We start from the raw sequence: 18,326 nt of genomic DNA, 5'->3' as shown, positions 1-18,326 counted from the left end.
AAAATCCCACATGTTGATTTAGAGGCAGAAAATTTTACACAGTGTGTTGAAGGCAAAATGGTACCCTTTTACTCTGAGTTAAAAAATGCACATAAACATACAGGCAACCTGTGGTACATCTTTGTTTGGAAGTAGAAAGCACACTGTTCGTTCTGAATAATATACAGTATCCACAAAACAGAAATACTCGTATGTGAGTTACAATTCCAAAAGTCAGAAAACTGTGGAACATCCCGATACTGGGACTGATGTCAAGAAAATATCATATCTGAAACTGAAATGGGATCACGGAAGTAGCTTTCACAGAATCGGTGACACAAAGTAATCTATGTAGCGTTGGGGCGAGAAACTTCCTTACCTAAAATTGGGCCAAGAAACTCCCTTATAAAAAAAATGAAACAAGAAATATGCTTCTCTGAAACTGGAGGAAGAAAGTAAATTATATAAAATCGGGGAAAGAATATAACATATACAATTAAGGCAAAATTTTAAAGATATCTGAGCAAGGAAGTAGCTTATATCTCATTGGGGCAAGGAAGTAGCTTATGTGACATTCTGACAAGAAAACAGTTTATATGATGAAGCAAGAAATCACCTTTCACGAAATCAGGACAAACAGTGGCTTTGTTTGGCAGGACAGAGTAGCCATCCTCAGATCGGGGCAAGAAAGTACTTCATATGGATCTGGAGCAAGTAGTGTACAAAAGTACCTGAATGTAACTCATATGCAACTGAGGGAAGAAAGTAATTTGCATGTAAGAGGAGCAAGAAATTGATTTATATGGAATCGAAAACAAACTCACATTAAGTCAGAGCATGAAAGTGCCATGTCTCAGTTTCGGAAATGAAAATTCCCTAACTCCTACTGCCTAAGAACCAACCAGTCTTCATATCCAAACACTAAGAAACGAAAACGAAAATGTGTGTATGTTTGTGTGTGTGTGTGTGTGTGTGTGTGTGTGTGTGTGTGTGTGTGTGTGTGTGTGTGTGTGTGTGTGTGTGTGTGTGTGTGTGTGTGGAAGGGGAACCTTTTGCAGTTTGACTTGATGGACCTAATGGCTCCGCTCTGTTATTTCCTACCAAGGCTATCATCATTTATCTTATTACCACGTCCACTATTTCATTCGGTCGTTTGCCTGTGTAAGTTACCCAGGCAGGCTCGTTCGTAGCACCCTAATTTACACATCGCATTACTTCTTCCTCTACCTATGATTTTTGTCAATCTTTTCAACTGTTTACACTTAGTTGCTCTCTCTCTCTCTCTCTCTCTCTCTCTCTCTCTCTCTCTCTCTCTCTCTCTCTCTCTCTCTCTCTCTCTCTCTCTCTCTCTAAATCGTTGCGAGTCTTCGAGTTAGTCAGTGTTATCTGTCCGATCTTACGTCCATTCCCCTGTGTTCCAGTTTATCTTCCTACATTATCGCTAACATTTGCATTATCGTTATCGTCATTTATCTAAGTCGTCCTCCCTCTTCAAAGCTCTCTCATACCTTACCCAACGTTGATTCCTCAGTGTCATTCTCTCAGCTCTCATTACCCGAAATCCTTTTTTTATATACCAATCTATTCCTCTCTCGCCAATGTCCTTGATAACATCCATATATCTGCATAGTATCTTTATCTTCATGAAACTCTCCCTCACAGCATCCGGGAATTTTATCGTTGTCTCTAAATACCTTTCCTCCTTCCATTTAATCCACTCTTTAGTGCTCATCTTCCTTTCCTCCCTCCGTCCTTCCTTTGATGTTACCAATACTGCAACATTTACATATATTTTTATTATTTTTTCCCCTGTTTCACTTACTCTGTACCCCTCGTTCCCATGAATATCCATTTAAATACTCCGCTATCTCCACATCTCACCTCAACCCCAAACTTTCCCATCTAATTATCAGCATCATTATATTTACACAATATTTTTTTCTTTATCTAACCTCCCTAACCTCACCTGGCGTTTATCGCTCGTTCCACTTTACCCCCTTTTAAATATTCATCTATCACCCCGGCTTACCTCAACCCCACACCCTCCCATCCCGAGATCCATGTAAAACAGATGTTCATTAAGCCAATATTGATTCCCCGTAAGACACACACCAAGCGACAGTTGTCTCAAGCGAGTGTGTGCACAGCTGTAGTTGGGCAACTGGTGGCACTCCCTAACAGCTGTTGTGTGGGCAGGTGTGAGCGAGCAGGTGTGGGGATACAAACTTTAACCAGGGGACGGCAAATGAGGCTTAAATGATACTGAGAGAGAGAGAGAGAGAGAGAGAGAGAGAGAGAGAGAGAGAATAATTGAATCTGACAAGGGAGACTGAACTATGAACGGGAGACAGAAAGAAGGCCAAACGTAAATTAATGTGGAAGGTGTGACAGAATGAAATGCGGTAGAAGGAGAAGAGGGGTAAACTGAATAAATGATTGCGTTTAGAAAGGAAACGAAAATAAGAATTGGCATCAACGAAAGATATTTAGGCTAGCCTACTGATAGTTTAATAATAACCAAAGTTGGAGGGAAGACAAACGTCATAAATGAGTTGACAGAACTAGTGGAATACAGACAAAAACAATAATTTCAGAGACAAAAGTGAGAACAAGAACCAGAGGAGGAGGAAAGTATATATATATATATATATATATATATATATATATATATATATATATATATATATATATATATATATATATATATATATATATATATAAAACAGTTGTGATGGGTTGCGACTGCGAGCTTTACGCAAGTTGACAGACGAGTACGTCAGAAATTGGAGGGGATATTATGAATGTTAGTTTATGCCAGTCATTGCTACGTTTCTTCATATGCTCATTATTATCTCTTCGTATTTCACGCTAATTTGTTGAAAATCTCGAATATAGGTAAAAGAGATCTTCGTGGAGGATTTTTTTGTTTTTTGTTTTTTTGTTTTTTTGTTACGGGTGGGATATGTTATTCATCTTACGCAGGCAAGGGAATGTCAAGAGAAGAATGGATGAGGAATCTGGGAGTTAGTTGAATGTCAAATGAAGGGACAAAATATTACTCTGTTGCAAAGTGAAAAATGTTAGAGCGAGAAGTGTGTATACCTCGTAGCAAAACAGGGACAAATGATCAGTGAAAGCGTTTTTGAAAAAGAAAAAAGAAAAAAAGGGCCCTGAAACACGGAAACATTATAGCAGCAAACTACAGAATGTGAATAATAAAAATACTGTGATGCAGAAGTAGAAGTAATTATGATGGGAAGTCAAGAAGCAGGATGAGAAATTAAATAACATTTGATGGTGTGCTAGAAGAGATGTAATTTGGGAGATAGTAAATAGTATTAAGAAGAACATGGAAGTTGTGTGTGTTAGCAAAGAAGGAAAGGAATGAACGAATACATTAATGAACTTCTGTATTAGGGAAAAGGTGAGAGAAGGGAATGTGGAAATCATATGGGTACCGTATATATCTGTTGAGAGCAGCAGGAAAGATATAAGGCAAAGTGATGACTCGAGAGTATAGTATGGAGGAGTTAATAAAGAAGCTGCAGGTTGGCTTTAGGAAGGACAGAGGGTATGTGACTCAGTTGTTTGCTTTAAACTGTTTGGCACAGAGGTTCATACAAGTAGACAGAACATGCACGTAACTTGTATTCTACGTGCATCCGAGAATGTGCGTAACACAACCTTATTTTTGTATTATTCTTACCACCACGTGTTCTGACCTCATTATCATGGTAACATGCATCATATTCTAACATTACTTTTCGTACATATTATTGTCCTAAGGGATAATGAATAGAATTCTAACATAATCAAGTATTATTATTCTAGCAAGTTTTCAATAGGCTATACAGTACGTCATTATCATTTCAGTTATTCTTCTGGCCTATAGGCTGCCATGAACGCTATAACATTGCCAAACACATTCTAATAAACAACTTATTCATTATTATTATTATTATTATTATTATTATTGCAACATACCCAATTATTACTGTTCTATTAGTATAATGCTATTGTTATTATCAGTATTTTGTTTTACCACCATTATTATTATTATTATTATTATTATTATTATTATTATTATTATTATTATTATTAACGATCTTTCAGCAGGGACAGTACCAGCCTCCATTCGTGACCTATACGCCCGAAGCGGCCTCACCTCCCCTTCCTCAGTGCCCTCGTCAGCCGCCTCCTCCCCTCTGGACCTCACCCGCTACTCCCTGCCCTCCCTGCGTCAGTACGAGTTGGCCCAGCAGATGGTGTCGCAGCAGGGCGCCGTCACTAAGCTGCTTGGTGAGTGCTTGCGGTCAGGAGGGGTCGGAGTGTGTTATTTATCATTGCTGACACACTCCCTGATGCTGTTGTGTTGTGATTGTTGTTAGGTGATTGTTGGCTGATTCTCTCTCTCTCTCTCTCTCTCTCTCTCTCTCTCTCTCTCTCTCTCTCTCTCTCTTCTTATCAGCAAAGCTTTTTAAAAACTTTAGTTTGTGTTTACTTGCTGTATATACTTTATACTTGCCTTCCACATACACACACACATTAAAAAAAAAAAAAAAATCGTGTGTATCACAGTTCACTCATATCCCACTGGAAATTGTTTTTGTCACCAATCAGCTGTGTTTAATTCCAGTTAGTTCTACCATCTTTTCACAACCCAAGATCACGTCGGCCTATAACGTAATTTAAATCAAAGCATTAGTTTTCAACTAATTCTGCGTCAGGGTCAAATTTGCCGCCGCGGTGCTTTTATGACAACTAATTTTCAACTCTTCCCATACCTCAGGCCTTCACGAAGCACATTACTCTCTCTCTCTCTCTCTCTTTCTCTCTCTCTCTCTCTCTCTCTCTCTCTCTCTCTCTCTCTCTCTCTCTCTCTCTCTCTCTCTCTAATATTCGAAACTCTGGGTTACTTTGTTCATCTGGAATCATCGCATGGTCGGGTGTGGGTGTGAATGTGCAGATGTTACGGCCTTCCTGAATGAACTCGAGGAATTAAACATCTGGAAAAGATACACTGATAGATGGAGACAGTTTTCATGCTTTAGCGGCCACCGTTGATAACGTCTAGGATTCTGCGCCTGGCATTACAGACTGATAAACAGAAAAACAGACAGGTAGATAGGCACATAGACAGATTCATAGAATGACATGTATAAACAGACAGATAGATGGGTATTGATAGATAGGTAAATAGAGATACGGATAATGCACATATGTAAGTGGATAAAGAGATGGACGGCAAGATGGAAAGATGAATGGATATATAGAGAAGTATAGACAGAAATGGAAACAGTCCTTCTGACAGAAGAAACTCGCCTATACAGTATATTCCTCCTCTTCCCCACACCCCTTACTTGCTATGATCTCCTGGTATGATAGATATACCGATCGCTAAATTTATAAATAAGGTTACTGTTCCTCCTACTCGCCACACCTCAGGTTCACTATGACCTCGTGGTGAGATAAGATTCACTGATAGACAAATAGATCAACTGAACAGATAAACGTAGATACACTTACAGAGGGAAACAGTTATACGAACTGAATAGATAAACGTACATAGACTTACAGAGGGAAATAGTTATAACATTCCACCTTTTTTTTTTTCCCACACCCCAGGCTCCTTACGTCCTCCTGGTATGATTGGGGGTTCGAAACCGAAGGTGGCCACCCCGCAAGTAGTGAACAAGATCGAGCAGTACAAACGCGAGAACCCCACCATCTTTGCCTGGGAGATCCGCGAGAAGCTCATTTCGGAGAGCGTCTGTACCAATTCCACCGCGCCCTCCGTATCCTCCATCAACAGGATCTTAAGGTGCGTGATCGTTCCCGTAAGTGGTGTGTGTGTGTGTGTGTGTGTGTGTGTGTGTGTGTGTGTGTGTGTGTGTGTGTGTGTTGCCCTTTGTTCAGTGTTACGTAAGTGACCAGCATATATTATTGTTCTTGTGAACCTCCTGTATGTATTGTGCTGTTAAGTGGTCCGTGTGTGTGTGTGTGTGTGTGTGTGTGTGTGTGTGTGTGTGTGTGTGTGTGTGTGTGTGTGTTTCAACGCTGTCAATAAATGTTCTGGTGCAGATGTGATACATGTGTCTGTACAGGGTCGTGACGATCTTCATCTTTAATCAGCGTGGACCCTCAAGGACATGTTCAGCATCTTGTGTCCTCCATGCTGAGCCTTACTTACCTTCTGCTATATAAACAGAGGATGATTATTTGTCTTGCATTGCTCATCAATAAATTAAAAATGCAACAGGTCAATATTAGTTTATCATGAGGTAACAAGTTGTAAAAAATAAGATATTCTCATATTCTTACGTCTGTCATATTACCTTAAGTAAATTCTGTTTAGGTCTTTATCAGTAGTGTTATGGGCATCTGTCATAACCTGGTTTTGACAAAACCGTAGCATTTTCAACTTTCTCTATGAAGGTGATCAGTCTAATTCTAGTCATCCTAAAACTCATTACACTCCACCTAATATGAGTGATCAAAGGTAAATAGAATCACAGTTGGCATCACAATGTCAGCCAATATAGTACGATTGATCATTACAATCACAGTCTTGTCTCTAATATGATAACATTCTGAGTATGGATATATTGGCAAGATCATTGCAGTTGCAATTTGATCATGTTAAGCTAGTGATACCTACTCTTTAGCATCATCACATATTTAGTTTCAAAGTAAACTGGGTATTGTTCATGGTACCTCACCCAGTAATCTAAAGGCCATCATGCACTAAACGTACTCCATAGTCAAACATTGCGATTGTCAAAGTTATCATAATATTAAAGCAGTCATTCTAACACCACAATCTCAACCTGGTAATTGAAAGATAATCACCATGTCACCTAGTCATTTTAACACTATAGTCTCGAAGGCAATACTCGGACCTTGATATTTCACTTGCACTATCAACTACAGACGAGTTTACTCAGCAGGGAAGAGCCAGATAGGGTCATAAATTTAAAATCTGTCGTAGAACCTGGGTTCTCTCAGCAAGTGAATTATTGTAAAGGTGCATGAATGACCTAAAGCATCTGACCTTTTCCTTGGAACATGAAATAGAAAATGATGCAGTAAATGTAGCGCCTGACGATTTTTACTTGGCACAAAGAAAACCTATGCAGTAGGGGGGTTAACATTAGGCTCCTATGACTCACTCTTAGCTTAAGAAAGTCATATGGCGTTACCTGGAGTAGAATATTAGCAATGTTATTCCGACCATGAGAGGGTTAAGGGTACAAGTATTAACACTTAGCTTCTATAAACCACTCGCAGCAGAACATAACCATCTGGCGTTACCTGGAATTGAAAACCAGAGTTGTCCCGACCATGAGAACGTTAATATCATCTAAACATCCCCTAGCCGTGCTAACCTTTTATTGGCCCCTTCAGGAACCGTGCGGCGGAGAGAGCAGCGGCAGACTTCGCCAGGGCAGCGGGCTACGGTTTCTACAACCCCTATGCCTTCCCCTGGGCCAACCCCGCCCTTCTCACGCCTCTCGCAGCCGCCTCTCTCCCTCTACAAGCCGCAGCCGCCGCAGAGCATGGCGCCAACACAGCAGCCAAAGAGAACACTACCTCGACTGCCTCGGGTACCCACTCCGATGGGGAAGGTGAGGGGTAGTGATAAGGTGTTAGAGAGCCAGGTTACATATTAATAAATTTCTGAGCATGTAATTGCTTGTTTAAATTTTCATTTTCAATTACTGTATATAGTTACCAGACAGTTTGCAACCACTCTAGAGTGAATATTAAAGGAAACTACGAAAAACAAAATGCTGTCACTTATTAGTTAACAGCGGTAGAGACTTGCTTAACATTGATAAATACGGACGCAAATATGTGTGGCACGAAGAGGATTAATGTGTTAAAATGTTGTGGCCCTGCTCTGAATGAGTGGAAATGCAGCTGAGATTTCTAAGGATATTGAGATCAGTGATAAATTGAGATGAACCACTGTTGTAAAGAAAAGCTAATGTGAGTACGGCAGTTTCACAAATAGTTGTGTGAACATGAGAGCATTTAGGTAAACAGTTTACTTTGTTGATAATTTTATATATTTTTTATTTTGCTCTCCTTTTTCTGAAAGGTTATTTGTTATGTTCATACATTGATGATTCAGTCCTTACAGAATAATGGAAACCTTATGTATCAGTTAACTGGTGCTTTTGGATTTCACCTCTGTGCATCTCATGAAATGATTAAATTGCTTCGAAACATATTCATGTTCATAAACCATGTTTCTAAGGAAAACCTGTATGTAATTTTATGATGGGCAACAAGAGTACCTCAGCGTTTGCTTGAGACACACTGATTCGTATCCTTCATTGCATGAGGACTGTCATTTGCTTCACCAATAACTTTATATTTAAAGGAATATAATAGCCTCTTTTACAAGTTGATGGTTATGCTCCCAGTGTTTTCTACCTTAATCGATAAACAAATCATTTCCTATCTTTAGAATAATTCTTCATTATTCATGGATCCTGTGTTTACATAATTCCTTTGTATACTTTTCGTAATTTCATTACACACAGTTCCCCCCAGAAAGCTTTATGGCGTAATACGGTGTCAACACTTATGTCTCATTCACCCACCTTTCCATGAGTAACGCAACCAGGCCATTCATACACTTTTACAATATTCACTTTGCTATTCTCATTCATATGTACCATTATGCTTCAGCTTGCTTAACATGGATTGAGCAATTCTTGGCATCCGTTCCCTGCCAGCCTACTAATAAGAGCATCCTAGCCCTCTGTCCCTCTAAAATGTACAGTAAGTCTGTGAAGGAATCCTTCACAGACTTACTGTACTCCTCTCTCTTGATAGCTAACCAGTCTTATAGGCTACATTTCTTTTTCATTATCTGTATGATCACACATGACATTAGCTCTTGCTGTCCTTAGTCCTGCATGTACCTAGTTCCAAGTATAACTTCTCGATTTGCAACAATTTCATTACTATTTTTTAACATCAGCCCTAGCCAATCTTACCTAAGAATTTGCTTTCCTCTGCCATACTAACTCAGCCTAGCCTTTTTTTATTTTTAATTCTTGTAAATAAACCAAAACTAATCAATGATTACCCAGTCACATTAATTTATCATAAGTAAACCATTTTTCACCTCCCAGCAAACCAAGTATAATAATTCTAGAGCTCAGTAACTATTATAAATTTTTTTTCGTTATTCGGCTAACCTGATGTACGTACATATTTCCATCCATATACTTTACATATCTCAACTAATTTAATTTAACAGTAGTATTTTATTTTTCGTTACTCAGTTAGCCAAGTCTAACTACATCTCGATTGTTCCTCACCCACCAGGTTCCCCCTCGTATAAAGACCAATCCACCCAGCCTCCGATCACCCCCTGCGACCTGAGCACCTCCTCCCCGATATCCAGTGAGGTCAAGTTCAGACGCAACCGCACCACCTTCAGCTCGGACCAACTGGAGGAGCTGGAGAAGGAGTTCGAGAAGACCCACTACCCGGACCTGCCGACGAGGGAGGAACTGGCCAAGAAGACTATGCTATCTGAGGCAAGGGTGCAGGTGAGAGAGGGTGAGGTGGTGTGAGGAAATGAATGTGGATGTGTGGATATGAATGTGGATGTGTGGATATGAATGTGGATGTGTGGATATGAATGTGAATGAATGGAGAATGAGGGTTGAGGGAAGGTGAGGATGAGTGTGGGAATAGATTTAGATGCCTGAATATGGATGTGGATAAATGAAAGGTGAGGGTGGTGAACTCTGTGGGAGTTGATATGGATGTATGAATGTGAGTGTGGATGCGTTTTGGGCTAGGATGAGGAAGGATGAGTTGTGTGAAATTATGTGGGTATGCACAAGCGGGTGCGGACGAATGGTTTTTACTGTGTATACAGTGTGAATATGTAAGGTGGAGGTGAGTGTGAATGGATGTGGAATGTGAATGTGGATGATTGGTAATGAATGTGAGTTTAAGTATGTGGGAGTATGTAAGGTGGAGAGTGCGGATGAAAGATGACATGTTGGTGTGAGAGAATTGATATGGATGTGTGAATGCTCATGTGGATCAATGGCTGTTACTGTGTGTGTGGATACGTATGTAATGTGAAGGTTGCAGGTTATCGGGGTGTGTGGGAATAGATGTAGGTGATAAGTGAGTGTGGATGAATGGTTTTTACTGTGAGTGTGGTTATATGTGAATATGTATGGGGAGGGAGGAGGTGTACAGTACTGGATGTGGATGTGTGAATGTGAGTGTGGATGAATAGTTGCTCTAAAGAGTGTGAATGTGTGAATATGTAAAGTGGAGAGTGAAGAGGTGTCTGGAAATGAATGTCTATGTGTGAATGTAAGTGTAGATGAATGGTTATTACTGTGAGTGTGGATATGTAATGTGGAGGGTGCAGGTGAATGAGGGTGAGGTTGTCCATGGGAATGGATGTGGATGAGTGAGTGTGAGTGTGGATGAGTGACTGTTCGGAATGAATGTGGTGTGGAAATGTATAAATACGTATGGTGAGACTACTCAGTGGATGTTGGTTTAGGGTTAGTTATAAGTTGTATGATGCGGATTCTTGAATAGGATATGAATTTACGTGTGGGCTAATGTACGTACAAGAGTAATATGGATCGCTGCGTAGATAAGGATTCTTTCTGGTACTATTTTTAAAACAGATCGTGGAGGAAAAAAGTAAGCTGACGTTTTGAAGATCATAATTAGAACACCTTAAGGAATATAAGGTGTGCCTTGTTCCTGTTCCACGTTGCACAATGTTTTGAACGCCAGAGAAGAGTTCGAATTTCGTTTTTTCTCCTAAATATGTGTTCCGTCAGTGACATCAGGAAATGGGTGTCAGTCTCGCCATTCGAAGTCTCCCCATACCGTCTTTTGGGTGTGCATGGGGGTAGGGGTTGCGTGGAAGGGGAGGGGGAATGAACGGAGCCACAAGTGTGAGTACGCGTAAATATGTTTGTCGAGGTGGTTTGGTAGATGAGGATGTTAGATCGGGTGTTTGGTAAGTGAAGGTATGGGTGCATGACGATTAAATGTAAATATGACTGTGTGGACAGTGAGAATCGTTTGGGGACGAATTTCACAGACTTGAGTGCAGGTTTGTATATGTCAGGGGACTGAAGGAGCTGAGATATGTTAAGATATGGAGAGCGTTTGATGAATTTCGTGTGCCTCAGAATGAAAAGAAATATTAAATTATTTGCGCGGATGATGAGGTCGACATAAGATAAACATTGGAGTAAGTTAAAATAGTCTCTTATTTTTCCCAGATTTATAGATATTAAAGAGTAGGATGACTGATATCGTGAGAAAAATTGTACAGATGTAGATAAAACAGTGGTTCTCCGCCACTGACTGCTGACTTTGTTGTGTGTATGGAAGAATTGAGCAGTAGTTGTTAGGTTCATTGGTTTGGAGCTGTCTACTTATAAAAGTAATAGCATAGTACTGTATAACGACGGCCTGTGTTGAGCACAACTGTATGTGTCAAAGTTACAATGACTAATGCCAAGTCAGTGAGTGAAATATTAGCATGTACAGACAAGGTGGGGAAAAAAAATGACTGGTTGAATAGAATGGTGGTTAGTCACATTGGTTTATTTTGAGGGATGTACCGTAGTTAAAAAAAAGGGGGCCTGGAGGTACAGTAGGTATGGAGTACTGCCTGTGCTAGAGAATGTGTATGTAGTGTGAGGATGCCTTTGGAAAAATATAATGTAAGAATGGATTGTATAATACTATTGAACTGTGTGTGAATTTGTGTACGGGATCTGCTTAAATAAATATGTTTCTCCTAATACTTGTATGAAGAACTTGGTGACAAAGTTGCTTGTATGGTGCTTGTGTGGCGTTAAATGTCACCATCGTGAAATACATGGAGTGGGGTACTGTACTTATAGTATTAATTGCCAATTTTTTCTCCAATCTGAGTGTGAACGAGACAATATTAATGCTTTTACATCGTTATCGAGGAGTAGCTCATGTGAAAGGAATGTATATTTGTTCTGACAGCAATGACAAATAATTTAAAAGCATTCTTAAGTGAAATATCAAAAGTAGTAATAGTGACTGCTTCAGTCAGAAATAAAAACGCACACAGCACGCTGTAGTCATTGCTATAAGATTTTAAGCCCGATCAACGACATTTTTAAAGGGTGTTATATTAAGAAAGTATTGCCTTCATGAACTATTACCTCTTATCAATGAATTATGGTGTTAAAGTTTTCTTCATTATATATATATATATATATATATATATATATATATATATATATTCCATCCGCCTGCTGTAGATAGTAAAGGGCATATATATATATATATATATATATATATATATATATCTATATATATATATATATATTCCATCCGCCTGCTGTAGATAGTAAAGGGCATGCATATATATATATATATATATATATATATATATATATATATATATATATTCCATCCGCCTGCTGTAGATAGTAAAGGGCTGCCGAAAATAATGCATTTTATCCCACTGGTGACAATTTCTGAGTTAAACGCTATTCATACAGAAACAAGAGAGGAAATTACAACAGATTTAGGTTTTACCACATCCAAGCACTTGTATTCTGCATTTATTTTGCCTTCTATTTTCGGGACACTAGGCTGTTCAGTTGAGTGGTTACTGAATGGCACTAGTTTACGTTACACCAGGACACCACATCCCACAAGTGAATAATGCATTGAAAGCCCTCGATGCCACCAGCATAAAACATTCAGTCAGTGGTGGAATACTGATAATCCCATGCAAAGCCTGTTCCTAAAAACAGTCACCGGGTATATTTTATTCTTATTGCTGCCAGACGATTTTTTACATATATTAAGAGTGGCGTCTCGTCGTCGAAGGCATAGAAAGATAATGTGCTAGGGGAAAGTTATGGCGATGAGCCTAGAGGAAATTTATATTGACGAACTTAACGATACCAACCGATACCAAATTTGTACTCTGGCAGAGGTGTACCGTTTGGTAGTTAGAGGATACACAGTAATTGTGTTAAAACTCTTTATTACTTACTTTGTCCATAAAAATCTGATATTAATCCTACCTAGTAGCTAAGGATTTTGGTCACAGCATACTGTTCATCCTTTGGCCTGAGCAGTAACCGTCACACATGAGAGAGTAGTCTACCTCCTTATGTTAAAAAAAGAAAATATATCTATATATTTTGTATGTGTTGTGCAGCCAGATTATTCAAGTACAGTTCCGATGAGTTGTTTCTTTATATTGTCTCAAAACTGTGTAAGAACGTAATGAAACCTTGCCAAATTAACAAGATACATTAAAGCAGTTTGGAAAGGTCTTAATCTCGCTTCTTTAGTTCTGAACCCTTGAATATTAACCGTAGGTGTGCATGTACGAAATTACCCCTGTGCCGCAAAATACATTTACACGTTTGAATGACATGATACGGCGATATGGGATGGTGATATATAAGTACATGCAGCTTTCATATTATGCTCATTTACACCAGCTACGTTACTAATAACTTCCTTTCGCAGATTATTTGACGAATAACACAATATTAATGAAAGAATTTAACGATTGATTAATTATCACTTTTCGCAATATTGCACACATTTAAAGTTCTGTCATGCCTTGTATAGATACTAGTTGCACGAAATTCTGTACTTTAGCTCAGAACGATTATGAATCACCGATTATTCACCACTGAAAAACACGGATATAAAACAGTCATTAACATTTTTAATAATGAAGACGGAGTACAATAATGACATAAAACTCTTGATGTTTTTTAATTATTTGGTTGTATATTTGCCACAGTGCCTCATTATTCCTATTTATTATAGCATGTGGACTTGGGTCAATGGGTAATCTTAAAAGAGAATTTTTATCATCATTTTTTGACTACTTAATATATTTCATTCTTATGAAGTAAGCAAAGCTGGTTGCTAGGTTTGTACTGAAATTAATATAATGAATTAAGACTCAGAAATGCTGTCAGCATCCAGAGAATCAATAGTTGATTCACTATGGGTCTTCAGACTTCGTTTAGAATAGACCGTATGATTACCTCCACAGCTACATCTTTCTTTGTTGAGACTAACCTTGTATTTTTCTACGGTTAAATTTTGTATATCGATAACTGTACTTGAATGCAATCCTTTTTAATAATTAAAATCGACATCTTTCAGGTCCGATCAAATAAATGGACTACCGAGATGCACATGTGCTTCTAAACAGATTTGCTGAATAAGAATATGATATTACTTGTCTTTTAACGCGTATTTGATTTTCCAAGAATAGTTTGTGATGCAGTCTGATGGCGTGAGTATACTGCATAATGATGTTTCGTGAACAACCTCCGCCAGTTGTTTTGGGAAATTTTTAATTTTTATTAATTTCTTGGTGTTGGAAGAAAAATAGTGAATTGTCTGCAAAACACTGAGAAAGTTATAAAGCACTCAAAGAGCACATTCCACGGCCAACGCCAGTGAAACTTATCTTTTTTTTTTTTTTTTTAAATTCCGCTTCCTACCCGACGAATACGTTTCCGGTGTCATATAGACAGTTAATTCTACGGTCGTAATCTGCCTTGTTACAAAATTTAGAGACCGCATACCTTCGTCAACGCCAATAAAATTTATGATTTATTCCCGCGTCCGGATACAGATCCTCCCCCAAATCGAAGAAGCTCTTCACTGTTCCATTCACGGCCTATCAGCCAGATTTCAGAGGAATCCGATAACAGCTTTTGAGATCCTGTACACAAGCAGACAAACAGACATAGGAAAATACGTAACCCTCATCCAACTTCTCTGGCGGAGATAATAAAAGCAACCCAGTCATATTTGTTGATAATATCAACCAGCGGCCCCTTCGCTATTTGATTAGGTTTTGTCTTTAAACCTTTCATCCCGAGGGATTTGTCTCCTAGTTGAATATAAAATAAAATCGTCCTTGCCTGAAGGAGCTGAAATGCACTTTAGGCGGGGAGAGTAAAATTATCATTGTCTTCAATGTATTCACAAACACACACAAAACACAACTCCCAGTACAAATTATGTCTTAGTTATGATCTTACGTTGGCATGCTTAGCATGTCCTTTGTTTAGAAATGTCTGATTTTCAAAGCTGACAGCTTACTTACAAGTATGATATTTAGGTTCCGATATTATCAGAACGTAAATGGATGTGTCTGTCTGTCTGTCTATCTCTCTATCTATATCTTTATCAATATCTGTATTTATCAGTCAATTAACAAATCTATCTGTCTGTCTAGCCCATCCTGTTAATTCATTTTCCCACCAGCATTCTAGCTCATCCTATTTTTTCCATTTCCCACCAAAATTCTAGCCAATCCCACTCAGTCCTTTTACTTACCAAGTCCATTTTTTTATCCCTCTGTGACAGTTTAATGTCGCGACGCAAATCATGCGGGAGAAGAACGCGTTTGTTATTCTGATCGTTCTACAGTACCTCCAAACGATTTTATTCAGTGCTTTTTCTTAAGTTGAGAAAAGTATGATGATGTTAGTTTGAAGAAAATGAAAAATATTCTCGGTCTGAAGCAATTAATACTGTATGGTTCTTAGAAAGTGCTTGATAATTTTATAGCTTGAAATTTTATGTATGAGAAACCACTTGGATCATCATCTTTCTAATCATTATCTCTTCAGATGCGCTAATTTAAAGAAGTACTGTATAGTGGAGGAAGAGAATCAGGCTCACAGTTTAAAAAAAATGATAGCCTTCTCATTTGTTATGCAGTCCAGAAGAAGGCGATTCAAATGTAAAGGAAGAAGAAAACAAATATGCTAGAATGCCTGCGTATCTAAATTGCTTCTCGATCATGCACGTTGATTTAAGACCGACATTTGGATGAACAAAGAATGAATGTTTGTTATGCTAGGACGAATCGGGCATTACCTCAGAATTATAGTCCATACTGCTAAGTGTCAAAAAAGTTACTGAAATTGCTGGTTATAATATACATTAAAGTTTGATTTAGTGTATCCTGTAGAGAATGATGTACAGATGTACTAGCAGGTATTACAATAGAAAGGTGCAGGTGCAGTAGAGGGTCTTTAAGAGGAATGGGGTTGGTGTTGTGCCATACATCTTATCTTTTGTGACGTTGCGACATGATTGTGTTAGTGAAGCTTTGGTGTTAGCCTATTAAAAAAATTTAGATGCTTTTGTTACATGCGGTTGGTCTGCGTTAGTGTATGGACAAATGTTACGAGAAGTTGAAAATTTGGAAGAAAATGGGATTGGTACAGTTTTCTCTATTGTAAAAGAAACGTGTTCAGAGAATGGTCTTTGTGTAGCATAGTGGTAAGAGTTACAAAGGGAAGAAGTAGTTGTAGGCGTTACGTTAGAATGGAATGTTTTAGGTATTACAAAAGAAAGGTGCTAGAGATGATGTTACGAGAGAGGAAGTTGCACTAAGGGAGCGAGTTGTTACAGATGTTAAAGATGATATAGGTTCAGTTGTTACAAAAGAAATGTTGGGTTAGATGTTGCAAGGGTAGCGCGTGTAATTACTGACGTTGTATGGGGAAAGGATTGGTGTACATTTAGGTGTTGCAAAGAAAATGGATAAGGGCAGGTGTTACGAGAGTGGTGTAGGTTAGCGACAGGTGAGGGCGGCGAGTAACTCTTCCCCTGGTTCCTGACAGGTGTGGTTTTCCAACAGACGGGCCAAGTGGAGGCGCCACCAGCAGCTGGGAGTCCTCCGCCCCTATTCCTCCGACGACCCCCTCTCCCACTCCCCACCGACCACCACCTCCCCTTACTCCGAGGCAGTGTCGAGTCCAGACCTGCCCCCCTCCCCCTCCCCCCCACCACCGCCCTGCACCACAGCCCCCACTACCCCAGTCTCCACCACAGCCGCAGCCGACGATATCACCCGTGGCGTACCTCAGGGCTGCCAGTTGTCTCCTCCTCCGGTCACTCCCCCACCTCGGCAGCCATCACCCCCTCGCCCACCTCAGCCTTCACCCGTATCTGCCGCCGCCCTCAACCTCTCCACCCACAACCACCACAACCTCCACCCACCACACCCACACGTACGTCCACACCACCCACAGATTCCGCCCAAGAACCTCAGCCGGACACCCACCAACCGCCTTCCTCCCCCTCCCCTCCTGCCGGCAAGCCTTCTGTCAATTCCTCATTACCCGGGGTTCTCCCTCGGGCGTGATCTGACTCTCACGCCTATAAATCTGTCCAACGCCCACGCCCACGCCAGGGAAATCATGGCCGCACAGGCACGAAATTTCTTCAAGTCCGCTGCAAGTCAGGCCGGCGGATTCAGCGGCGCTGGTGACGAGGACCCTGAGAGTGACATTGAAGTTGATCTCGTCACTAAAGAAGAAAATGAGGTCGAGGTGGATAAAGAAGAAAAAGGAGAAAGGAAGGAGGAAGAAGAGGAGAGTGGAGAGAAGGTGGAGGCACAAGACCTTAGCGTAAAGAGGAGGAAACTGGATACTGCTGAGGAGGAGGTAGAAAAAAAGGAGAGTAAAGAGGAGGAGAAACCCGAGGACAAGGACAAAGAGGAAAAGATGGAGTCAGTCTAGCTATACTTTTTCATCCCCCTCCCTGTCCACCTAGCTACCTCTCGGTCCGCTTACCAGACCAGTTTATCTTCCATGTCTGTTTCTACCTGTTTAGTCTGATTACGCAACACCATGACACTCTACCTTTACCCTACACTTTACGTAGACTGGTTCTAACTGTCCCGGTGAACCAGTCAGTGATCTGTATCTCACAAAATCTAATCTGTTGTGAGGAATTTTCAGAGCTACGTATCGTAAAGTATCAAAATTTATAAACTTACGCATCATTTACAAGCTTAGTCAAAAATGGTTGAGCCAAACTCTCAACACAAAAATTGTGAGCTGTTCGACGTCACAAATCTAAACAATACTTAACGCTGGAAGACAAAATACTCAGGTCTATACCACCTAGCCCTCTTAAATCTTAGCCTCTTTACTACGATGACGCGTTTTTATTTCATTTTCGTGATACCGCCAGACGATATTATTCAGCCTTTAGCAGGCGCCTCATAGAGAAGTGTTAAGATCAATCTGACCATCTCCATTACTCTTTCACAATCAGATATTATCTTCCCTCAGGCTGAATATAATCGTCTGGGATGATTTTTTAATCATCGTATTAAAGAGGTTAAGATCATCACTAAAGTATTCTCTTAATTTTTGTCTAATTATAACATCTCCCATTTCGTTAGACGAGTAGATGTTGCAGTTGTCATATACGGTTTGGAAATGGTATAACGAGTTCTCATTTCCATTTACGGTATGATTTTTTTTTATAATTTC

At 39.7% G+C, this 18,326-nt stretch overlaps 1 protein-coding gene across 1 annotated transcript; it reads left to right on the top strand.

The window, feature by feature from the left end:
• The first annotated feature begins 4,226 nt into the window (after positions 1 to 4,226).
• On the top strand, positions 4,227 to 17,564 carry LOC145413711 (uncharacterized). Its single transcript, XM_080283368.1, has 5 exons — positions 4,227 to 4,278; positions 5,605 to 5,800; positions 7,384 to 7,604; positions 9,322 to 9,548; positions 16,665 to 17,564. The coding sequence occupies exons 1-5, from the start codon at positions 4,242 to 4,244 to the stop codon at positions 17,562 to 17,564; spliced, it is 1,581 nt and encodes a 526-aa protein (XP_080139494.1). The 5' UTR covers positions 4,227 to 4,241.
• Positions 17,565 to 18,326: the final 762 nt, after the last annotated feature.

Source organism: Coenobita brevimanus, chromosome 97 (genome assembly GCF_032717465.1).
Source record: "Coenobita brevimanus isolate Jiangsu-jjx chromosome 97, ASM3271746v2, whole genome shotgun sequence".
Lineage (NCBI taxonomy): Eukaryota > Metazoa > Arthropoda > Malacostraca > Decapoda > Coenobitidae > Coenobita > Coenobita brevimanus.
The sequence above is the reverse complement of the archived record's forward strand: the minus strand, read 5'-3'. Positions and strand labels throughout refer to the sequence as shown.